Raw genomic sequence first — 18,148 nt, 5'->3', positions numbered from 1 at the left:
GTGTCCACATGTGATACCGTGTTATATTAAGACATGTTTAATTTATTCTATATAAATATTAATTCTTGATTTATGGAAATAAACAATTTCATTAATTATTTTCCTTTTAAACTAACCAAAAGTCTATTTTGTATCTATTTCTTTGAAAGGCTGACACAAAAAACAAATGTGATATTTATAAGTATTTATAACCTAAAAAATTATAATTTATGTTTAGTAATTGCTCTCTGGCTGCGAGTGCAAGAAAAGGTTAAAAGAGTAAAACAATAAAGGAAAGATCCGAAAATATCCTAAAAAGATTGACGCCAACACAAAAGATATATTTATTATTTAGAGAAAAAAAAAAGCGACGGTGTTAAGTTAATTAATTAATTAATTAAGTTAATTAATTACAATTACTGCATGTGAAATAAAAAAGTTGAGTTGGGTGTTCGAAAATCAGAAGGCGAGTGAATGGGGTGTGGACAGAACAAAACATAAACATCGGAGCCAAAACCAAAACCAAAACCCTCTTTCTTTTCTCTTTCTCTCCTCTTCCCTCCAAGTCCATGAAAGAGCACTGAAACGACAGCGTTTAGTCAATAGAGGAATTATGGCTCAGAAGCCTCACCTGCAACTCAAGGAGCTGGGATCCAAGCTCGAGACTCTTCCTTCCTCCAAAGACGCTATCGTCAAGCTCTTGAAGGTTTGCATTTTTCCTTTCAATTCCCCAATTCTCTCTCTTCGCCACCTCTCAAAACCTCCATTAATTTTACCTTTTCCAATTCAGGACTTTCTTCTCTCTTATCTCTTCCTTATATCCGTTGCTTTCTGTTTCAAAATAATAGGAAACTACACTCACGATTTTTCTTATTTGGCGATTTCTTTTTAGGAAATAGGATTGGTTTTAGCTTCGACGCATTCAATTTGGCGGGCCTTTGTTCCGCCGAATTTACTGCTTTAATGTCTTATTTGATTGAGAAGAACAATTTGCAGATTTAATATGCTCGGTGGAGATATTTATGATGATTTGGATGAGAATCTTTCGAGTTAGGGTAATTTTGAATCCGTGCGCTAACATATGAGAAGTTGTTAACCAGGGCGTTTACTTTTCTTGTGCTGTAATTTATTCTTAACAAGTTGCCTATGTTTTGGATAGTGATGATACTGATAAGAACTAAATTGTCATTTACAATTCTTTCTTCCTATTTTGCAACATTCATGTTTATTTGCATTTGAGATTGAAGGAGTTGCTCACTCGAGTTCGATTACTAGATCAACTATAAAGTCTTTTAATAGAATAAAAATATGAAGAGAGGACGTATATCAGACTGTGATTTTTAATGATGGACTGGATTGTTAAGTTGCTCATATGGATGTAGTCTTGAGAAAGTAGGTTGTTATAAAGCTACCGGGCCTTTGGTTTTGGTAATTGCTAATCCCCCTTGGCCCTCAATATTTGTTCCACATGCAGCAAGCAACCCCATGTCTTGCTGAATTGGACCAGTCACCTTCAACGTCAACATTGGAGTCAATGAAGCCTTTTTTTAATGCAATTGTTAAGCCAGAACTGCTGAAGCACCAAGATAGGGATGTCAAGCTTCTAGTTGCAACATGTGTTTGTGAGATAACTCGGATCACTGCACCTGAAGCTCCCTACAGTGATGACATTCTAAAGGTTCCTTTCATGTACTTAGATTGTCTAATTATTGTTTGTCTTCTATTTTACTGCTAAAATGATTTCACTTTCTGTTTCAGCCACAAAAAAAGTTGGGAACACAATTAGCGATTATCCTTTTTCCTGATCTTTGTTGAACCTCCTTGCAGGATATCTTCCACTTGTTTGTGGGTACTTTTAGAGGTCTAAGTGATACCAACGGTGCGTCCTTTGGCCGGAGAGTTGTTATATTGGAGACTCTCGCCAAATATAGATCATGTGTTGTGATGTTGGATCTTGAATGCAATGATCTGGTGAATGAAATGTTCAGTATTTTCTTTGCAGTTGCCAGGTTTGTTTATCATAGTCTTTATTGAATTATGAGATGTGGGCCAATTTAAGGGCAACAAATGCAGGTTTACTCCTGCAAGTTTCTGCAATTCACTTCCAAGATTACAGAATAGATAATTTGTAGTATTTTATTTTTTTCTGGATCATTTTTTCTCTTTGCCAATCATAAAATAATGAGAAATGGAGTAAAGATAATTTGACAAATCATACATCTTTTTGTGTCCTTGGAATTTGAATCTTTGGTTAGGGAAGTGATGTCCTGCTATATAAACTGTCTACCTAGTTGGACAAGGCTTGATTGTTGTTGTTGTTGAAACTTTAAATGACTTAGCCATTTTATTGTATGTCAGTTTTTCTTTGTTTATCCGTCTTAGTATTGTTAACGATGCCTATATGTATATTTTTTTTTTATGCTTAGAGATGATCATCCAGAAAGTGTTCTGTCTTCTATGCAAACTATAATGGTGGTTCTCTTAGAAGAGAGTGAGGATGTGCGTGAAGATCTTTTATCTATTCTGCTGTCTAAATTAGGCCGTGAAAAAAAAGTAAGTATTTCTTTCATAAATCAATTTCCTGTTAAAGGAAGATAGCTGATTCTCGTATTGCTCTAATATTATTAAAAAACTTGGTGATGTCAATATTTAATTCCAGGCTGTTAATATGGCTGCAAGGAGGCTTGCTATGAATGTCATACAGCAATGTGTAGGAAAACTTGAACCCAGCATTAAACAATTTTTGCTATCACTAATGTCTGGAGATAGCAAGCCGGTGAACAATCAAGTGGAATACCATGGAGTTATCTATGATCTATATTGCTGTGCTCCTCAGATCTTGTCTGGAGTTCTCCCCTATGTGACTGGAGAGCTACTGGTAAATAGTAATTTAGTTTTCTTTCCTGGCTGATGTTAAAGTGATAGAAACTGGTTCAAAGAATTGGGATTAACAAAAGAAAATAAGATTTTTATTCAACAGACTCCTCTGGATGACGGAAACCCATAGTACAAAGTAAACTTTTTGGCTGAAAATTATGGCGATTTTAGAGCCTAGTTTCTCTCCACAACACGAAAACCAACTAGCTGCCTTCTTTTCTGTCTCTCTATAACAGCCTAATTAATTAACTTATTACTATAACAGGATGACCATCATTATGAAATTTATAGATGTAAATTAGATCATTGATAATACATATTTATAATGTTCAAATAAAAAATTATCTAAAGGTAAAGCCATTCATCATTGATACCTGAAACTCATAATGTTAAACCTATCATAGAAATAGAAATAAGTAACCAGAGTCAGTTAATATAAAAGAATGAAAATAACATAGCAAGAAACTCCTTTCTCATGTGAGCAGAACGGAGCAAAGGACATAAACAGAATAGTAATCACAGAACAGTGAGCAGGAGTGCTTTAGTTGTGAGTTAGTTGGAAATGCACCCACTGTAAACAGAGGAGAGATCTGTGAGAGAAGTGTGTGATTTAGCTTCTTTAGAAGGGTTTCACACTGTCTAATGATAAAAAGGGAGATCAATTTTGACATTATCCCTAAAAGTTTGATAGACAGCCTTCAATTTTGACATTATCCCATGTCACGACTAATGGTGTGACAGATGTAGAGTCAATGCTGTCAAAATTGAGGTCCTACCTAAGATCAAGAGGGAGTTGGAAAATTGGAGGAAGTAGGGTTGGTATTTCTAACATGGATTGTGTTATCATTGAAAATACAGAATTATACTTGAAGATACATTACATATATACTAAACAAACACACAACATTAATAACTTATGAATCACAAAATTTAGCTACACTTAAATTGAAGTTTCATACACATATCACCGATAAATCATAAGGACATAAAACAGAGAACAGAGTGATAGAGATGTGATAACCTCTATAGTTGAAATCAAAACTTGAGGAATAGATGCAATCGGCTGAAATCAGAACCAAGGAAGAGATCAGAATTCAGTTACAGAAGGCCAAAATCAGCAAACAAGGCATAGATGCAGATGACCAGGGACCAGAATGCAGTCACAGATTGCTGAACTCAGCTCACAAGGCAGAGGTGCATGGCCAAAGTCAGAATTCAGAATGTGCAAAGAGAAGCCAGAGAGTAGGGAGATCCCCAATGTCAGTATTTGCAAAAAGGAGGCTTTGAGTAGTAAGAAGGAACAAGGAGAGGAGGGGGTGGGAGGATTTGAGAATGCGGTGAGTGAGAGGCCACAAGGGTAGGACGTGAATGAAGGATTCATAAAATTGGGCTGGGTCATGTGAAAGCTGGTTTGACAGCCACTTTGTGAAAATTAAACACTGGCTTATTGCTGCTTCCAGCCACATTATGACATGATGCCGTCACAGCAGCTGTGTTATATTAACAAATATACTGACAATGCCCAGCTAACTGTGCCCATCCTTATTAGTCCTGCCGTACTCCTTCCTAGTTGGGGACTGGATGCTAACATGGACTGCCCATGTCTTTTTGAACAGTGCCATTTATTTCTGATATAGTAGCCTTGTTGCTATGTTAATAAACAAAAATTTTTGGGATTAATTTATGCGTTATATGTTGTGAAGGTTCTGAGTTTTGTAAAGTATGAAGTTGTACTGTTAAAGTCATAGTTATTTTTATTTCTCGTATATTTTGTCAATGGCTTTAGCAAAATTGTTGGGATTCTCACTTGTAATTTGGAATTTGTAGTCTGACCAGCTGGAAACCCGTTTGAAAGCTATGAACTTGGTTGGCGACATAATTTCTCTTCCTGGATCTTCCATTTCTGAAGCATTTCAGCCCATATTTTCAGAATTTTTGAAGAGGTTGACTGATAGAGTTGTTGATGTCCGCATGTCTGTCCTTGAGCATGTAAAGAAATGTCTGCTGTTGAATCCTTTCAGAGCTGAAGCTCCTCTAATAATATGTGAGTGCATCAAATACATGTTCATACATTCAGTCTTTTATTTGTTTCCTTTTATTGTTGTCCTATATCTGCTGATTTTAATTGAATCAATCTTAGCTGCCCTTTGTGAACGGCTGCTGGACTTTGATGAAAATGTTCGAAAACAAGTTGTGGCTGTTATCTGTGATGTGACATGTCATGCCCTAAATGCGGTTCCACTTGAAACTGTGAAACTTGTTTCAGAACGGCTCCGTGATAAATCTGTATGTATACTCTTAAATGTTTTTTTTTTTTGTTTCTACATCACAATTAACTGTTTGATTATTTTAACTACAGTATCCAATTCATCATTTACCTTTGCATTTGCAGCTACTTGTTAAAAAGTATACAATGGAAAGATTAGCTGAAGTGTATAGAGTTGTTTGTGAAAAGAGCAGTGATACTGTCAATCCTAATGAATACAACTGGATTCCTGGGAGGATTCTTAGATGTTTCTATGACAAAGATTTCCGGTGAAATACTAGTGCTATATTCTTTACCGCCTTAGCACTTATTTGGACTGCATTCCATCATTATCATCATCATCATCATCATCATCTTATTCTTTAGTACAGTTTTTTGTGTTAACAATAAAGTAATGACTGGCCCCTTTCCTTGAAACTTTATTTTAGAAGCCTAATGGAAACACTTTGTTTAGCAAATTGATTTGAACTATTTTTTTTTTCTATTAAAATGAATTATTTATATTAAATAAAGTAAAATATTTGTTTAATCCAACTAATGCTATGTAACAAGGTTTGATTACCTCAGACTCTAGTAGAATATTGAGTAGTCACTTGAGATGAGTGCCCATCAATTATTACACAATACGATATGTCTATTTTAGTATTATTTATGGATCCATTTTTTTCTACGTAAGTAAATTTTTATTTTGAATAAGCTGAGAGAATAGGTAACATTTTGAATAATCATCAACCACAAATATCTATATTTTAAGGTCAGATATATGTTTGAAATGTATTTTAGTACTATGAGTGTAAGAATTGGTCAATCCTTAGAAGAGTATGACCCCCATTTTAGTAGTAGTGATTTATGAAAATCAAACTTCTATAATGGTTTGGCTATGCATGATTGGATAGTGTAGAAAAACGGATAGAACAGTGGATTAAAATGAATCTTTAGTATATATTCTGTATTTTCATATTGATTATAATATGGATTTTGTTTTATTTAGTTTTTTTTATTTTCAGTAAAAAGTTTATGCCTTTCAAGAAAAAAAGATCTCGTGATTCTTAAAATCTGTGCTGTACTACTAGGAGGGCACAAGTGTCTTTGGCTATCTATTTGTGTTACATAAGGCCAGTGATTTCCTCGCTGTAGTTTGTTGTGTTGGTTTTTTTTGTCAATACTCTACTGCATAACTTTTTAAAGTGCAAAATCGGTTTCTTTGTGTTTTTTGTAGTGTTAGAGTTCTAATCACGGATGTTTCTCTTTTTCATATTCTTTTGCAGATCTGATATAATTGAGTCTGTTCTGTGTGGATCACTGTTTCCTGTAGAATTTTCAGTCAGTGTTATTGCTAAACATTGGATTGGAGTTTTCTCTGGATTTGATAGAGTGGAGGTAAAAGCTCTTGAGAAAATACTGGAGCAGAAACAACGGTAAGCTTGATTTATTTCTGTGATGAGCAGATGGCTTATAAAACTTCAGTGTCTCAACATCAGTGAGCAATACAAGTTTTCCCTTTTAACTATACCTGTTTGGTACAGGTTACAGCAAGAGATGCAGAAGTATCTGTCTTTGAGGCAGTTGAGTCAGGTATTTGATATTGGAGATTGGAATGATATTATCAAACGAAATCTTTCAAGGAAAAGGAATTGATTCTCATTTAAATGCAGGATAAAGATATTCCCGAGGTGCAAAAGAAGATTCTTTTCTGTTTCAGAGTAATGTCTCGTTCGTTTGCTGACCCTGTAAAAGCTGAAGAGAGTTTCCTAATTCTGGATCAATTAAAAGATGCTAATATCTGGAAGATTTTGACAAATCTTGTTGATCCAAATACTAGCCTCCATCAAGCTCGTGCCCACCGGGTAAAATAACCAATAGCCGATAGATATGTTGGCGGTATTTATTTGGGAAACCATGGTTTCAAATTGTGTGCATTAGTCTTCAAAAATACGAGAACTAATCCTTTGATATATATCACTTACCTACTCCCCCTGAATTCAGGTCACAATTTTCTCCATGTATATGTCTGATTTTTTTCTGGCCCTGTCAATAGTTGCTACCATAGATTGTACTGCCAATAGACTATGCCCTTTATGTGTTTTTACCTTTTTTGGCTGTGAATCTGATTAATTGTTCATTTAACCTGCCTGTGGATTCGACTTTTACTAGCCCTTGTCAACATAGTAATCTAGTGTTAACCTTATTATGTAATGCATTCTCTATTTAGTCTAATCTTCTGCACAACCAATATAATTGCTCTTTTAGCATCTACTAAACTACACTTCAACACAAAACAGTTTAACGAGGTTCAGAAGTTGATGTTGATATGTCATTTGTTTGTCTATGTGTCTTTTCTCCTTAAGCCATTATGAACATGTGTTATATGTGCCAATAACAGCAAACTGCATACGTTCAGTGCCATAATTCCAAACAGTATTTACTTTTAGGAGGAGGTCTATGATGTGGAGCAATATTACAAGTTTCAACATTTAAAATATAATCTCATTCTTATAACTCTGACAAAATTGTCTTATTTTTATTTTCCTGAAAGAAAGAAAGAAGCTGTACCTTGTAGTTTGTTCTTTACTGATTTTAGCTTTTTTTTTTGTTTGCAGGATGATTTGCTTAAAATACTTGGAGAAAAACATCGACTCTATGAGTTTTTGAATACCTTCTCTGTGAAATGCTCTTATTTGCTTTTTAACAAGGAGCATGTAAAAACAATTCTCCTAGAAACAACAGCTCAAAAATCTGCAGAAAATGCTCAGCATACACAATCTTGCATGAATATATTGGTGGTAAGAATATGCCATTTGGCTTTGTTCTTTTTGCACTGTTATTTAACATTTAACATTTGTCTATGAATTATAAGCAAATACTTCACAGCTTTTGCTTGTAATGACTGCAAAGCAAAGTAAGAATTTGTCTTTGCTGGATGCTGGTTGATTCTAATTAGTGAGCTAAAAGTATTGTGTCTGTCAAGTGCCAACTTATTCTACGAGCTTAAGTTGTTTGGGAAGGCCGAGGAATTGTGAACAATTTTCAAGTGGAAAAAACTCAAATCTGCATCTTCAGTGGAGGTGAAATTTAACTGAATTTTAGAATGGAGGTGTTATGAATTGAACTCTTGGCCTTGGAGAGGCATTGGTATGATTCAATCAATCAGTTCATCCTAATTGTTTGAGCTGATAAAAGAGAGCCCGAGAATGGTTTTCATAAGTGTCACATGAGTTAGGATGGTTTTCATTTTTCAATATCATATGCAATAATTTAATGGTATTTAACTCTGCTGTGAAGCAGCTGTATGGCCCAAGTCACTTTGGACATGATAATTAAGAATTACTAGAGCAATATTTTTATCTTCTTGGTATACTTCAAATTGCAGATAATTGCTCGCTTCAGTCCATTGCTCCTTCGTGGAAGTGAGGAGGAGCTGGTGAATTTACTGAAAGATAATGATGATACAATCAAGGAAGGTGTTCTAAATGCTGTGGCTAAGGCTGGTGCTACTATTCGTGAACAACTTGCAGTCACATCAAGGTACTACTGTTGTCACTGTTAGCATTTAAATGCATTTCCTTGATAGTTTTCTTACCATCTCCTTGTTCCATGCAGTTCTGTAGATCTTATATTGGAGAAACTATGTTTAGAAGGCAGTCGGAGGCAGGCAAAGTATGCTGTCCATGCACTGGCTGCAATTACAAAGGATGATGGCCTGAAGTCTCTCTCTGTTCTATACAAGGTTTCATTTAGTTTATTCATTTTATTACTCTGATTTTCGTTAGAGGTGAGCCTTGGCATGACGGTAATGTTGGTGCCTTGTGTGGACTGGTGGTCTCAAGTTCAAATACTGGAGACATCCTCTCTGCTTTCAGTGATAAGACTGGATACATCTACCCTATCCAAGCCCACAAGATGGAAGCCTTGTTCAATTTGTTGCCTTCATTCTGATTCTTCTGGTTGCCTTATGTGCAGAAACTTGTAGATATGCTGGAAGATAAAACACATCTGCCTGCAGTACTTCAGTCTCTGGGGTGTATTGCACAGACAGCAATGTCTGTCTATGTAACCAGAGAGAAGGAAATTGAAGAATTTATACTAAAGAAGATTCTGAAAAGTGATAGTGTAATGTTTCAAATCTCTTTATAATGGTGTGCTTGTTTATGGAATAAGCATGATTGTTGATTTTCATCTAAATGTGTTTTTCTGTTTCAGCAAGAAGATAACCCGAAAACATCTTGGGATGGTGAAAGCGATCTTTGTAAGCTGAAGGTTAGTATGATGAACTGTCAACTCTGTTTAAAATACTTTAGGTTATTGTTTTTGTTCTGTGATTTGATACATAAGAATATGCTTATAAGCTGGCTTCATTTTTGGAATCTTGTTCTCTCTATTTCTCACTGATCTTTCTTGTTTTTCTTTCTTCACTGCAGATATATGGCATTAAAACATTTGTAAAGAGCTACTTGCCAGTCAAAGATGCTCATGTTCGTCCAGATATTGACAGGATTCTTGATATACTCAGGAATATTTTACTATATGGTGAAGTATCAAAGGATCTAAAATCAAGGTATATATATCAGCTTCAGATTATACTTTTTATAGATTAAATAAATTTTTAAATTAGACAATGGGTTTAAATACTATGTACTCATTTATGCTTACTTGCAGTTCAGTTGATAAGGCCCATTTGAAGCTAGCTTCTGCAAAAGCAGTTCTTCGGTTGTCAAGACTTTGGGATCACAAGATACCTGTTGATCTTTTCCACTTAACTTTAAGGGTGTCCGAGGTGGGCTGAGTCTTCTGTTTGCCAAATTTCTTCTAGACTATTAATTTGTTTTCATTGCATTATTATCAAGATAAAAGGCTACTTCTGTGCATATTTAAAGGGGGTTATTAATTTGTTAAAATTTTCAATTAAATGGGGGGAATAACTGCTTATCATGGTCATCTTTTCGAGTTTTGTAGGATAGTTTCCCTCAAGTTAGGAAGATACTATTGGGTAAAATTCACCATTATATCAAAGACCGCCTTTTGGATGCCAAATATGCATGTGCTTTCTTATTGAACATATTTGGATCCAAACCAAACAAGTTTGCAGAGGTAAGTTGCTGATTCATTGTCTTTTTCAAAATTGAAAATTTTCTTTGCTTTAACTTCAATTTTGAGTTTTTGTTATTACCTCTTTGTGTTAATTCAGGATAAACAGAACCTGGCCGACATTATTCAAATGCACCACCAGTTGAAGGCACGACAACTTTCTTCACAATCAGATGCAAATTCCTTGGCCACTTACCCTGAGTACATTCTTCCGTACCTAGTTCATACACTTGCTCACAATTCATGTCCTGATGTTGATGATTGCAAGGAGTTTGGAGCATATGATGATATATACCGGTATCAGTTCTTACCCACACTAGACATGGTTTTCTGGATGCAGTATTTGAGTACTCTTTTAATAGTTTATGAAAGGAGATAATAGAATCTTCTCTAGGCAGCAGTTCTTCTAGCTTCCTTTTGGTGTTTGGTTAATGGTCCTTTTAGGAGTTTGTCTTTTGCATATCTGTGGAGAGATTTATGTGATGTGCATATTTATTTCTTTGTTTTTTTTTTTCTTCTGTGTGATTTCTTTCATTCTTGCGCTTTTGTTGTCCTCTTACATTTGTGTATTCCTCTTAATAACTTCGTTGTTTACTAAAAATGGTTGTGAAAAGATTTAAAAGAGAGATCTAGAAAAGAAGGGATAGAGGAAATTTGGTTTACTTTTGGTAATTCATAAATGTTAGTGCTATTTCTAATTATTTTATGACATATTAATGTATGAAATGTTAGTATTTGACTTAAATTTGAAAGATATGAAGAATACCGCATGGTCATTATGTTGCGGCCTTCTAAAAAGTTTGCCTTTATGCCTATACCAAATTGCATTGCATTATTTCACATACTGTGGTAAGCTTATAGGTTGATGCCTACTTGTGTCTCTTTGACAGATTTTTATATTTTTCGTATGTGCTTATGATTCTGATGTGAAATATGAACGACAAATGCAACTGGGCTTATTGCCTACAAATTTATCAGACATCAAAATGTGATAGGTTGAAATGCTCATTGTTTCTGAATTTATATGTTATGAATTTTCAGGCAGTTTCACTTAATACTTTCGATGCTACTGCAAAGAGATGAAGATGTCAAGTCAGAAGTAACTACTGACAAAGAGAAGGAAATTATATCTACTATCACTTGTATCTTTCTGAGTATCAAGCATTCTGAAGATGTAGTTGACACATCAAAGTCAAAGGTTGAAATTAAATTATCTTTTCCATTATATGTTCAAAATTGCTAAAGTCAAAGTGACTAGAGACTGAACTCTTACATCTTTTATCAATGGATGTCCAGAATTCTCATGCATTATGTGACCTCGGTTTAACAATAACCAGACGCTTAGTGCAGAAGGATGTTGATTTGCTAGGATTGTCACATTTGGTTTCTCTACCTCCAATGCTATACAAAGCATCCGAGAAGGAAGGAGATGACACTGGGGTATGCTCCTTATTTTTGGTCAAATTTTGTAGTTCCTTCCAATATGCTATTTATTCTTGTTCATAATGTGCAAAGGGCCATCCAACTAAGACAGTTTTGTAGCAGCGGAGTTGCTCGCATCATATTAACGTCATATACTGATTTTTAATTTTATTAAATCGTTTTAAAATGTATGTACTGAAGTTGTAGACTTGATACTTTAACTCAACATTTGGTTTTTAATTAATAAAGTTTGCATGATGCTTGAGTTCTGCTGCATACATTGGGTGATTTTGTGACAGGGAAACATTGCCTACCAATCAAACATCATGTTATTGATGGGTGTGATTAGGGTTGTTTTGTGTAGGTTCTTTCCTTAACAGGCAATGAAGTTGGGTTCATTCATGAATATTTATTTACACTTTAATGACACTACCTCTTCTTCGAGTAAAATCTATACTGAGTAACCTAAAAGCAAATATCAATTAGCCAAGTTGTCTTTTCATTGAATAAAAGTATTATTATTTTTAACATTTATAATAGATCTTGGAATACTTTTAATAAAAATATAGTGCTAATTAATGCCTTTGAAATATTGTCAGGTAACTGAAGTTAAAAGCTGGTTGGCTGATGAAAATGCCTTGGCTCACTTTGAATCTCTTGAACTAGATATGGTATGTGAAATTCAGTGTGAAAGTGACGTGACAATTATCATTGTTTATAAATCTTGAAACATGATTTCTTTTGTGTCAGGTTCATTCCCAATCAGCGGAGAATGAAGCTTCAAAGGATGATGAAAAGGACGGAAATGAGATGCCTCTGCGAAAGATGTTAAAGCACATAAAATCCAAGGGAACCAGTGGCAAAAAGGGGAAAAGGAATAAGTCTGTGCCAGCTGAAACAAAAAAGGCAGAAAGTGATTTTGACACTGTAAATATGGCCAGACAAATTAATGGGGATAACTTAGGGACCTCTTCTAATGTGGAAGCAAGTAATGGCCACGGACATTCTTTGAGTAAGAAGGCCCTGAAGGATCTAGATTCTGCAGCAGGTAAAAAAAGACAAGCTAAAGAAACAACACCTGTTCCAGTGCCAAAACGTAGGCGGTCTTCATCTACTCATGGAAAATTGACATTATCAACTAGTATATCAAAGACATCCCGAAGAGTTTCAGGAGAAGAATCCCCTCAACCCAAACTTTTACTGGATGAAGAAGTTAACCCTGATGCAGATGGCAAAGCTATCCAGAAAAAAATGGTCAAAGGCAGTGAAAAAGATTTGTTATTATCCTCATTAAAACAAAAGGTTAACGTTTCTGATGGCTATCATAATGATGAGTTGAACAAACCTGATGAGCATGACATGATGGTACAATCTTACTGTCAAGTATATTTATGCTGGTGTGAGATCTAATAGATTAATGCTGTACACTTCTGCTTATTATTCTTTGACCTCTGTTACAGAGTCTTGATCGTGTACAACTAAGTGATAAGACTGTTAGTAACATTAACAAGTCTTCCACGGGGTCCACTAAAAAGGGGAAAAGAAAAAGTATTGCAGGAATGGCTAAGGTAAGCTCTATTACTAGCCTTCTTCTTAATCATATGTGTGGATCTTTTACGCTTTCCCCCAAACCCCCTTTCCCTACCCACCTTATCTATTTTATAATTTGTGGTCATGCAAATATCTTGGAATACACAGTTTGATAATTTGAGTTTATTTACCATATGCAGTGCACAACAAAGGGAGGTGAAATTGATATCGAAGATCTAATCGGTTGCAAAATTAAAGTTTGGTGGCCTATGGATAAGAAGTAAGTGCTAATGATAAATTTTATAGGGACCAGTTACCGAATAAAAAATAAATTACTTTTGGCCATTAGGAAGCACATGAAGAATATTCAAAGCTTTATTTGAATAAACTTCTCTACAAGCACTTACATCAAAGGAGAATAGGAATGAAAAATGAAATAATCTTCTTCCATAAGTTACAATTAGAGTATGCATAAATTAGTTTGTAGAATTTATTTTATTTAGCTTCTCTAGAAGTTGAATTTTAAGTTAATTTTCACTTACGGGAGAAACTTATTTCAGTTTTTAATTCTTATTTTCTTCTATAATGTATTTGTGGGCAATTTTAGCTAAATAGGGCCTTGGTTTTGAGTTGTTTTAGCACATTTTTTAATATAAATTGCTTGCAAATTCAGGTGCTTCTACTGGATACTGCTTTCTTATATTTCTTAGTCTTCATTCTGAATCTGTTTGCATTAACTTATGTGACATTTTTCTGGCTCTTCACGTCCTCTAAAATTATTTTACTCATTTTCTTCACATAATCTCTATTTGTTCTCATGTTGGCGCCTTTGATGTTCTGTAGATTTTATGGAGGCACCATTAAGTCCTATGATCCTTTGAAAAGGAAGCATGTGGTAAGCTGATGCTGAACTTGCCCTTAGGATTTGGTACACTGTTTTTCTCCCGGCTGTATGTTAACTATTACTTACAATCATGAAACAATGTTACTCTGTCATGTCATGTGGAAGATATTATATGAAGATGGAGATGTAGAAATACTCCGATTGGAAAAGGAGCGCTGGGAGCTTGTTGACAAGGGCCGCAAATCTACTAAGGTATCTGGTTTTTCTTTACTTCGCTCTTCCTTTCTTTGAAGTATTTATTTATTTTCTATTTCCAGTAAAATATATTAGTCACCATTAAATAAGTCTAAATAACTGATGTATTTCTTTTTTAAATTTCTGGCCAGAAGATAAAGCTCTCCTCACTTGAAGCGTAAGTATCCGCTTGGCATATTGATTTTTATTTAGTTGGTTTTCCAAAATACATAGTCATAAAATGGTTATTAAATTTTAAAATTAAGATAATAAAGTTAATTGAATACATGTTGTCTACTTTAAGGGAATTGTTAAAATTTGTATATACTACCTAGCTTATTACATGGTCTTATAGACCTGTACCCTGTGGTCTCCATTTTATGCACTCATTTTTGTGATACTTTCATACTTTGTAGTTCTGGGCAAAAGCACAAAGGTTCAAGTGGCTCATCACGTAAAAAAGCGAAAAAAATGTAAGTGGAACCAGAGATCCTTATTGCACATTTTTTTTTTTAAACTTGTGTTAGGCATCACTATTGCACATATGTGATTTTGTTATATGTTCTATTTATTACAATTTGTATGCTTGTTTCATTCTTTTTATCGGCTTGTATACTTTTTCCTTGTAGAATCAACGGTAATCAGCCTTCTAGCAAACCTGTAAACCGTGCATCAAAAAATAATTTGCATCATGAGGATGCCAAAGAGACTTCGGAGATGTCAAATCCTAAAGAAACGGCAGCCCCTAAAGCCAATGAAATGTACTCAGGTAAATATATCTTAAAAGACATTATATAGCTGAACGTTAAATTTACTTTGGAAATGAATATTATACGTAAAATATATCAACTGCGGTGACTTTGGTTCCTCACTGTGTTAAGACCATGGTGGTCTCAAGTATGTATCACATGAATCATGATCTCCAAGTGAATCCCACAATTCTAGCAGAGTGGTGCTAACATGCCGTGTGGATTTCATTGGAAACACAAGCGATATGCCACGACAATGTTGTTGAGTCTCCAATGACGTTGTGAAGTAGGTGATGCAGGCAATCGTAGCTGCCATATCGTTGTAGGTTTGAACTGCATCCTAGGCTTGCATCCTCGTCAAGGGTATTTCCATGAGTTTGCAAATGTTGAATCCAGCTAGTGGGTAAGAGATAGAAGTCAGTGATTAAGGTTTTAGGAACAAAAACAAGATAAGGAAAGAAAACCAGGTCAGGCGTGGACCTTAGGTATGGGTCTTGCCTTCAAACATGGTTGTCTTCCTCCACCCCCATACTTTCTCGTGACACTCCCATAATTTAAAAAATGACCAGTGTCCTTGTTTATATTTTTTTGTATTATTTTCCGGAATAGGCTTCAAGAAAGCACAATTGTATTCTGGATAATGCAATCTGTCCGGAAAAAGTGCACCCTCCATAATTTCTGAAACATCCTTTTTCTTTAAATTCCAGATTAGGTCTGCGATGGAAGCAATCACAATACCCATCCCTAGAGAAAAAATTCATCCATCTCCATACCCAAATCTAACGAGTATAAGTTTTTGTTCCATTCTCATCACTACATGGTAACGGGTATATCCATACCCATTCTTTTACTGTTTTAATATCAATTAATTATTTTTTATAAAATAATAAAAAAAACAGTAAAGGAAAGATAATATTATTAAATATTCAAATTTTAAAAGGAATGTTGTTCTTTAATATCAAATATTTAGAAATAAATTATATTATAATTATATACATTTCAAATTAGAATACCAAATAAGATTTCATGATAACCAAAACATTTATTAAATTTGTAAACATTAATTAAACCTAGTTGGTAAAATTTAAAAGTATTTAAAAAAATACATAAAAGGAAAATAAATATTCAAATTATAAATTATTTTAAATGTCTATTTACTTTAAGTTTAATAATTTAAATGGAAATGAGGATTCGACATGAGGGTGATGGGACGGATATGTACATCCCTATTTTCATACCTAATCGAAAAAGTTGGATATTACCCGTTAATATGGGATTTCTGTCAAAACGGGGACGATTTCGAACAATATCCACGGGATGGGTTTATTTGCCATTTCTACTAATGCATTGTAGGTTTGAACTGTGTCGTAGGCTTGCATCCTTGTCAAGGATGTTCCGATGAGTTTGCAAACATTGAATCCAGTCAGTGGGTGAGGGATAGAAGACATCACTAAGGGTTTAGGAACAAAGAAAAGATAAGGAAAGAAAGCCGCGTTTTGGGTATGGGTCTTTGCTGCCTTCAAACTGGATTTAAAGAAAAAGACAATAGTGTCCTTTTTTTCTATTATTTTCCGGATTAGACTTTCCATAAAGCAACAAATTGTGTTTCGGATAGAACAATCTCTAGTTATAATGCTACCTGTGGTTATGGGATTAACAGCTACGGATTGAACTTTCTGGAAAAAGTGCTCCCCTGCCACATTCTGGAACATGTTTTTCTTATTCCAAATTAAATAATCCAGAATAAACATATTTTGTTATTCTACAAGAAACATGTTTCTTTAATTCTGGATTAGGTCATCCGGAATAAATTATGGGGTAATTTTTATAAACTCATGTGTTTATTTATTTTGTGTATTATAAATAGTTAATTGGGCTGCAACTTTAACTTAAAGGGCCAACAAACAGTTTAGAGTCTGTTTTTTTTGGAAGGATAGCCTAGACGTAAAATTATGTCAATATATATTTGTTTTCATATTTCGTGTTACCTTGTGTTAAAATGATTCTAAAGATATGTTTTTAGTTATTGATCACGAATCTTATTTTTCACGTTTCAAAAATAGCCTTTAGGATGCATACTTCCTATCGCGATTCAACTAGCTTGGTTACGACTTGTGCTTCATTTTTTTTTTCATCATTTTCTTAAGAGAAATTTTTTTTCAAGGTGATTCAGAAGAGGAATTGACTGGAGGGTTTGAGGAAATCACGAGAAAGGAGAAGTCTATCAAAGGTACAAAATCAGGTTCCAGAGGAAAAAGGCTACGGAAAGAGAAGAATTTTCGCTATACCGAAGAATCGAATGAAGAGAGGCAGGATTATAATGAGATGGTTTCTGAAGATAGAGAGAGTGTCCCACAAGATAGTTCCGAAGAGAGAGAATTGGATAAATCAAATGGAGCCTTGAGGGAAAATATTAATGGAGAAGAATTAGATTCTGAAAGGCGTGAAGATGATAGCGATGCTGGAAGTAGTCCTAGAGAAATGGCTAGATCACATATAGAGCCTTCAAAGAGTCGTTATGATGATGAGCATGACACAAAAGCAGAGATTTCTGATGACGTGCCTCTGGTAAATAACTCTGCTATTGCAGCACTCATGTTATTTTAGTGTTTTCTAAGCTCATAATTTGATGTTGATTGATGCAGAGTAAATGGAAGCGTAGGATGGGTAAGAAAAGCTCGAGGAAAGAACAATGAGCAGTTTAGCTGTTGCGATTTTTGTCTGTGAAGATTGCAGCGGAGTTGATGCTGTTGTACAAGTACAGGTTTTTAGCTTGAATGATGACTGCACTGCCAAATTGGAGATCTTTTAGTTATTAACATTAATAAATATGCTTAGCAAGTCTTGTAGCCACCCTGTAGAGCATAAAATAACAGCAGTCATCCCCATGTTTATAAAGAAAAAATGGTGACACTTTTGGTTTCTTTAGGGCTATGTTTCTGCTAAATTACCTTCAATTATTAGTTTAGGGGATAGGATTATGAATATGATTTATCTAGGTGCCGTTCATCCTTCCAACACAATTGATATAATTGATTCGGTCAATCAACAATGTGTACAGCTATACTTGGGGATAATTGCATCTGTATCTTTAGGACTTCAGCATATTTGTACTTCGCCACATACAATTGAAAAAGGTGACCTTATCATTCTCTCCTTAAT

The 18,148-nt window shown here is 34.6% G+C and overlaps 1 protein-coding gene across 3 annotated transcripts; it reads left to right on the top strand.

Annotated features, from left to right (window-relative positions):
• Positions 1-435: 435 nt before the first annotated feature.
• Positions 436-18,147, top strand: LOC114178677 (sister chromatid cohesion protein PDS5 homolog A-like). Of its 3 annotated transcripts, none has more exons than XM_028064721.2 (33): positions 436-685; positions 1,454-1,657; positions 1,807-1,988; positions 2,406-2,532; positions 2,639-2,857; positions 4,684-4,900; positions 4,997-5,142; positions 5,249-5,391; positions 6,391-6,540; positions 6,649-6,697; positions 6,778-6,969; positions 7,723-7,905; positions 8,493-8,647; positions 8,723-8,849; positions 9,083-9,232; positions 9,323-9,379; positions 9,541-9,677; positions 9,779-9,896; positions 10,076-10,210; positions 10,308-10,504; positions 11,249-11,405; positions 11,504-11,647; positions 12,229-12,300; positions 12,380-12,994; positions 13,090-13,197; positions 13,360-13,439; positions 14,003-14,054; positions 14,169-14,255; positions 14,393-14,415; positions 14,654-14,710; positions 14,867-15,006; positions 17,151-17,554; positions 17,632-18,147. In XM_028064721.2, the coding sequence occupies exons 1-33, from the start codon at positions 593-595 to the stop codon at positions 17,680-17,682; spliced, it is 4,971 nt and encodes a 1,656-aa protein (XP_027920522.1). In that variant the 5' UTR covers positions 436-592; the 3' UTR covers positions 17,683-18,147. The 3 variants fall into 3 exon arrangements, with proteins under 3 accessions (XP_027920522.1, XP_027920523.1, XP_027920521.1); XM_028064722.2 differs by having other exon boundaries at positions 14,390-14,415; positions 17,160-17,554; XM_028064720.2 differs by having other exon boundaries at positions 14,390-14,415.
• The last annotated feature ends 1 nt before the right edge of the window (position 18,148 follows it).

Source organism: Vigna unguiculata, chromosome 3 (genome assembly GCF_037176805.1).
Source record: "Vigna unguiculata cultivar grain cowpea cultivar isolate G323 ecotype 2 chromosome 3, ASM3717680v1, whole genome shotgun sequence".
Taxonomy (NCBI): Eukaryota; Viridiplantae; Streptophyta; class Magnoliopsida; order Fabales; family Fabaceae; genus Vigna; species Vigna unguiculata.
Note: the sequence above shows the minus strand (reverse complement) of the source record. Positions and strands in the feature narration are given on the sequence as shown.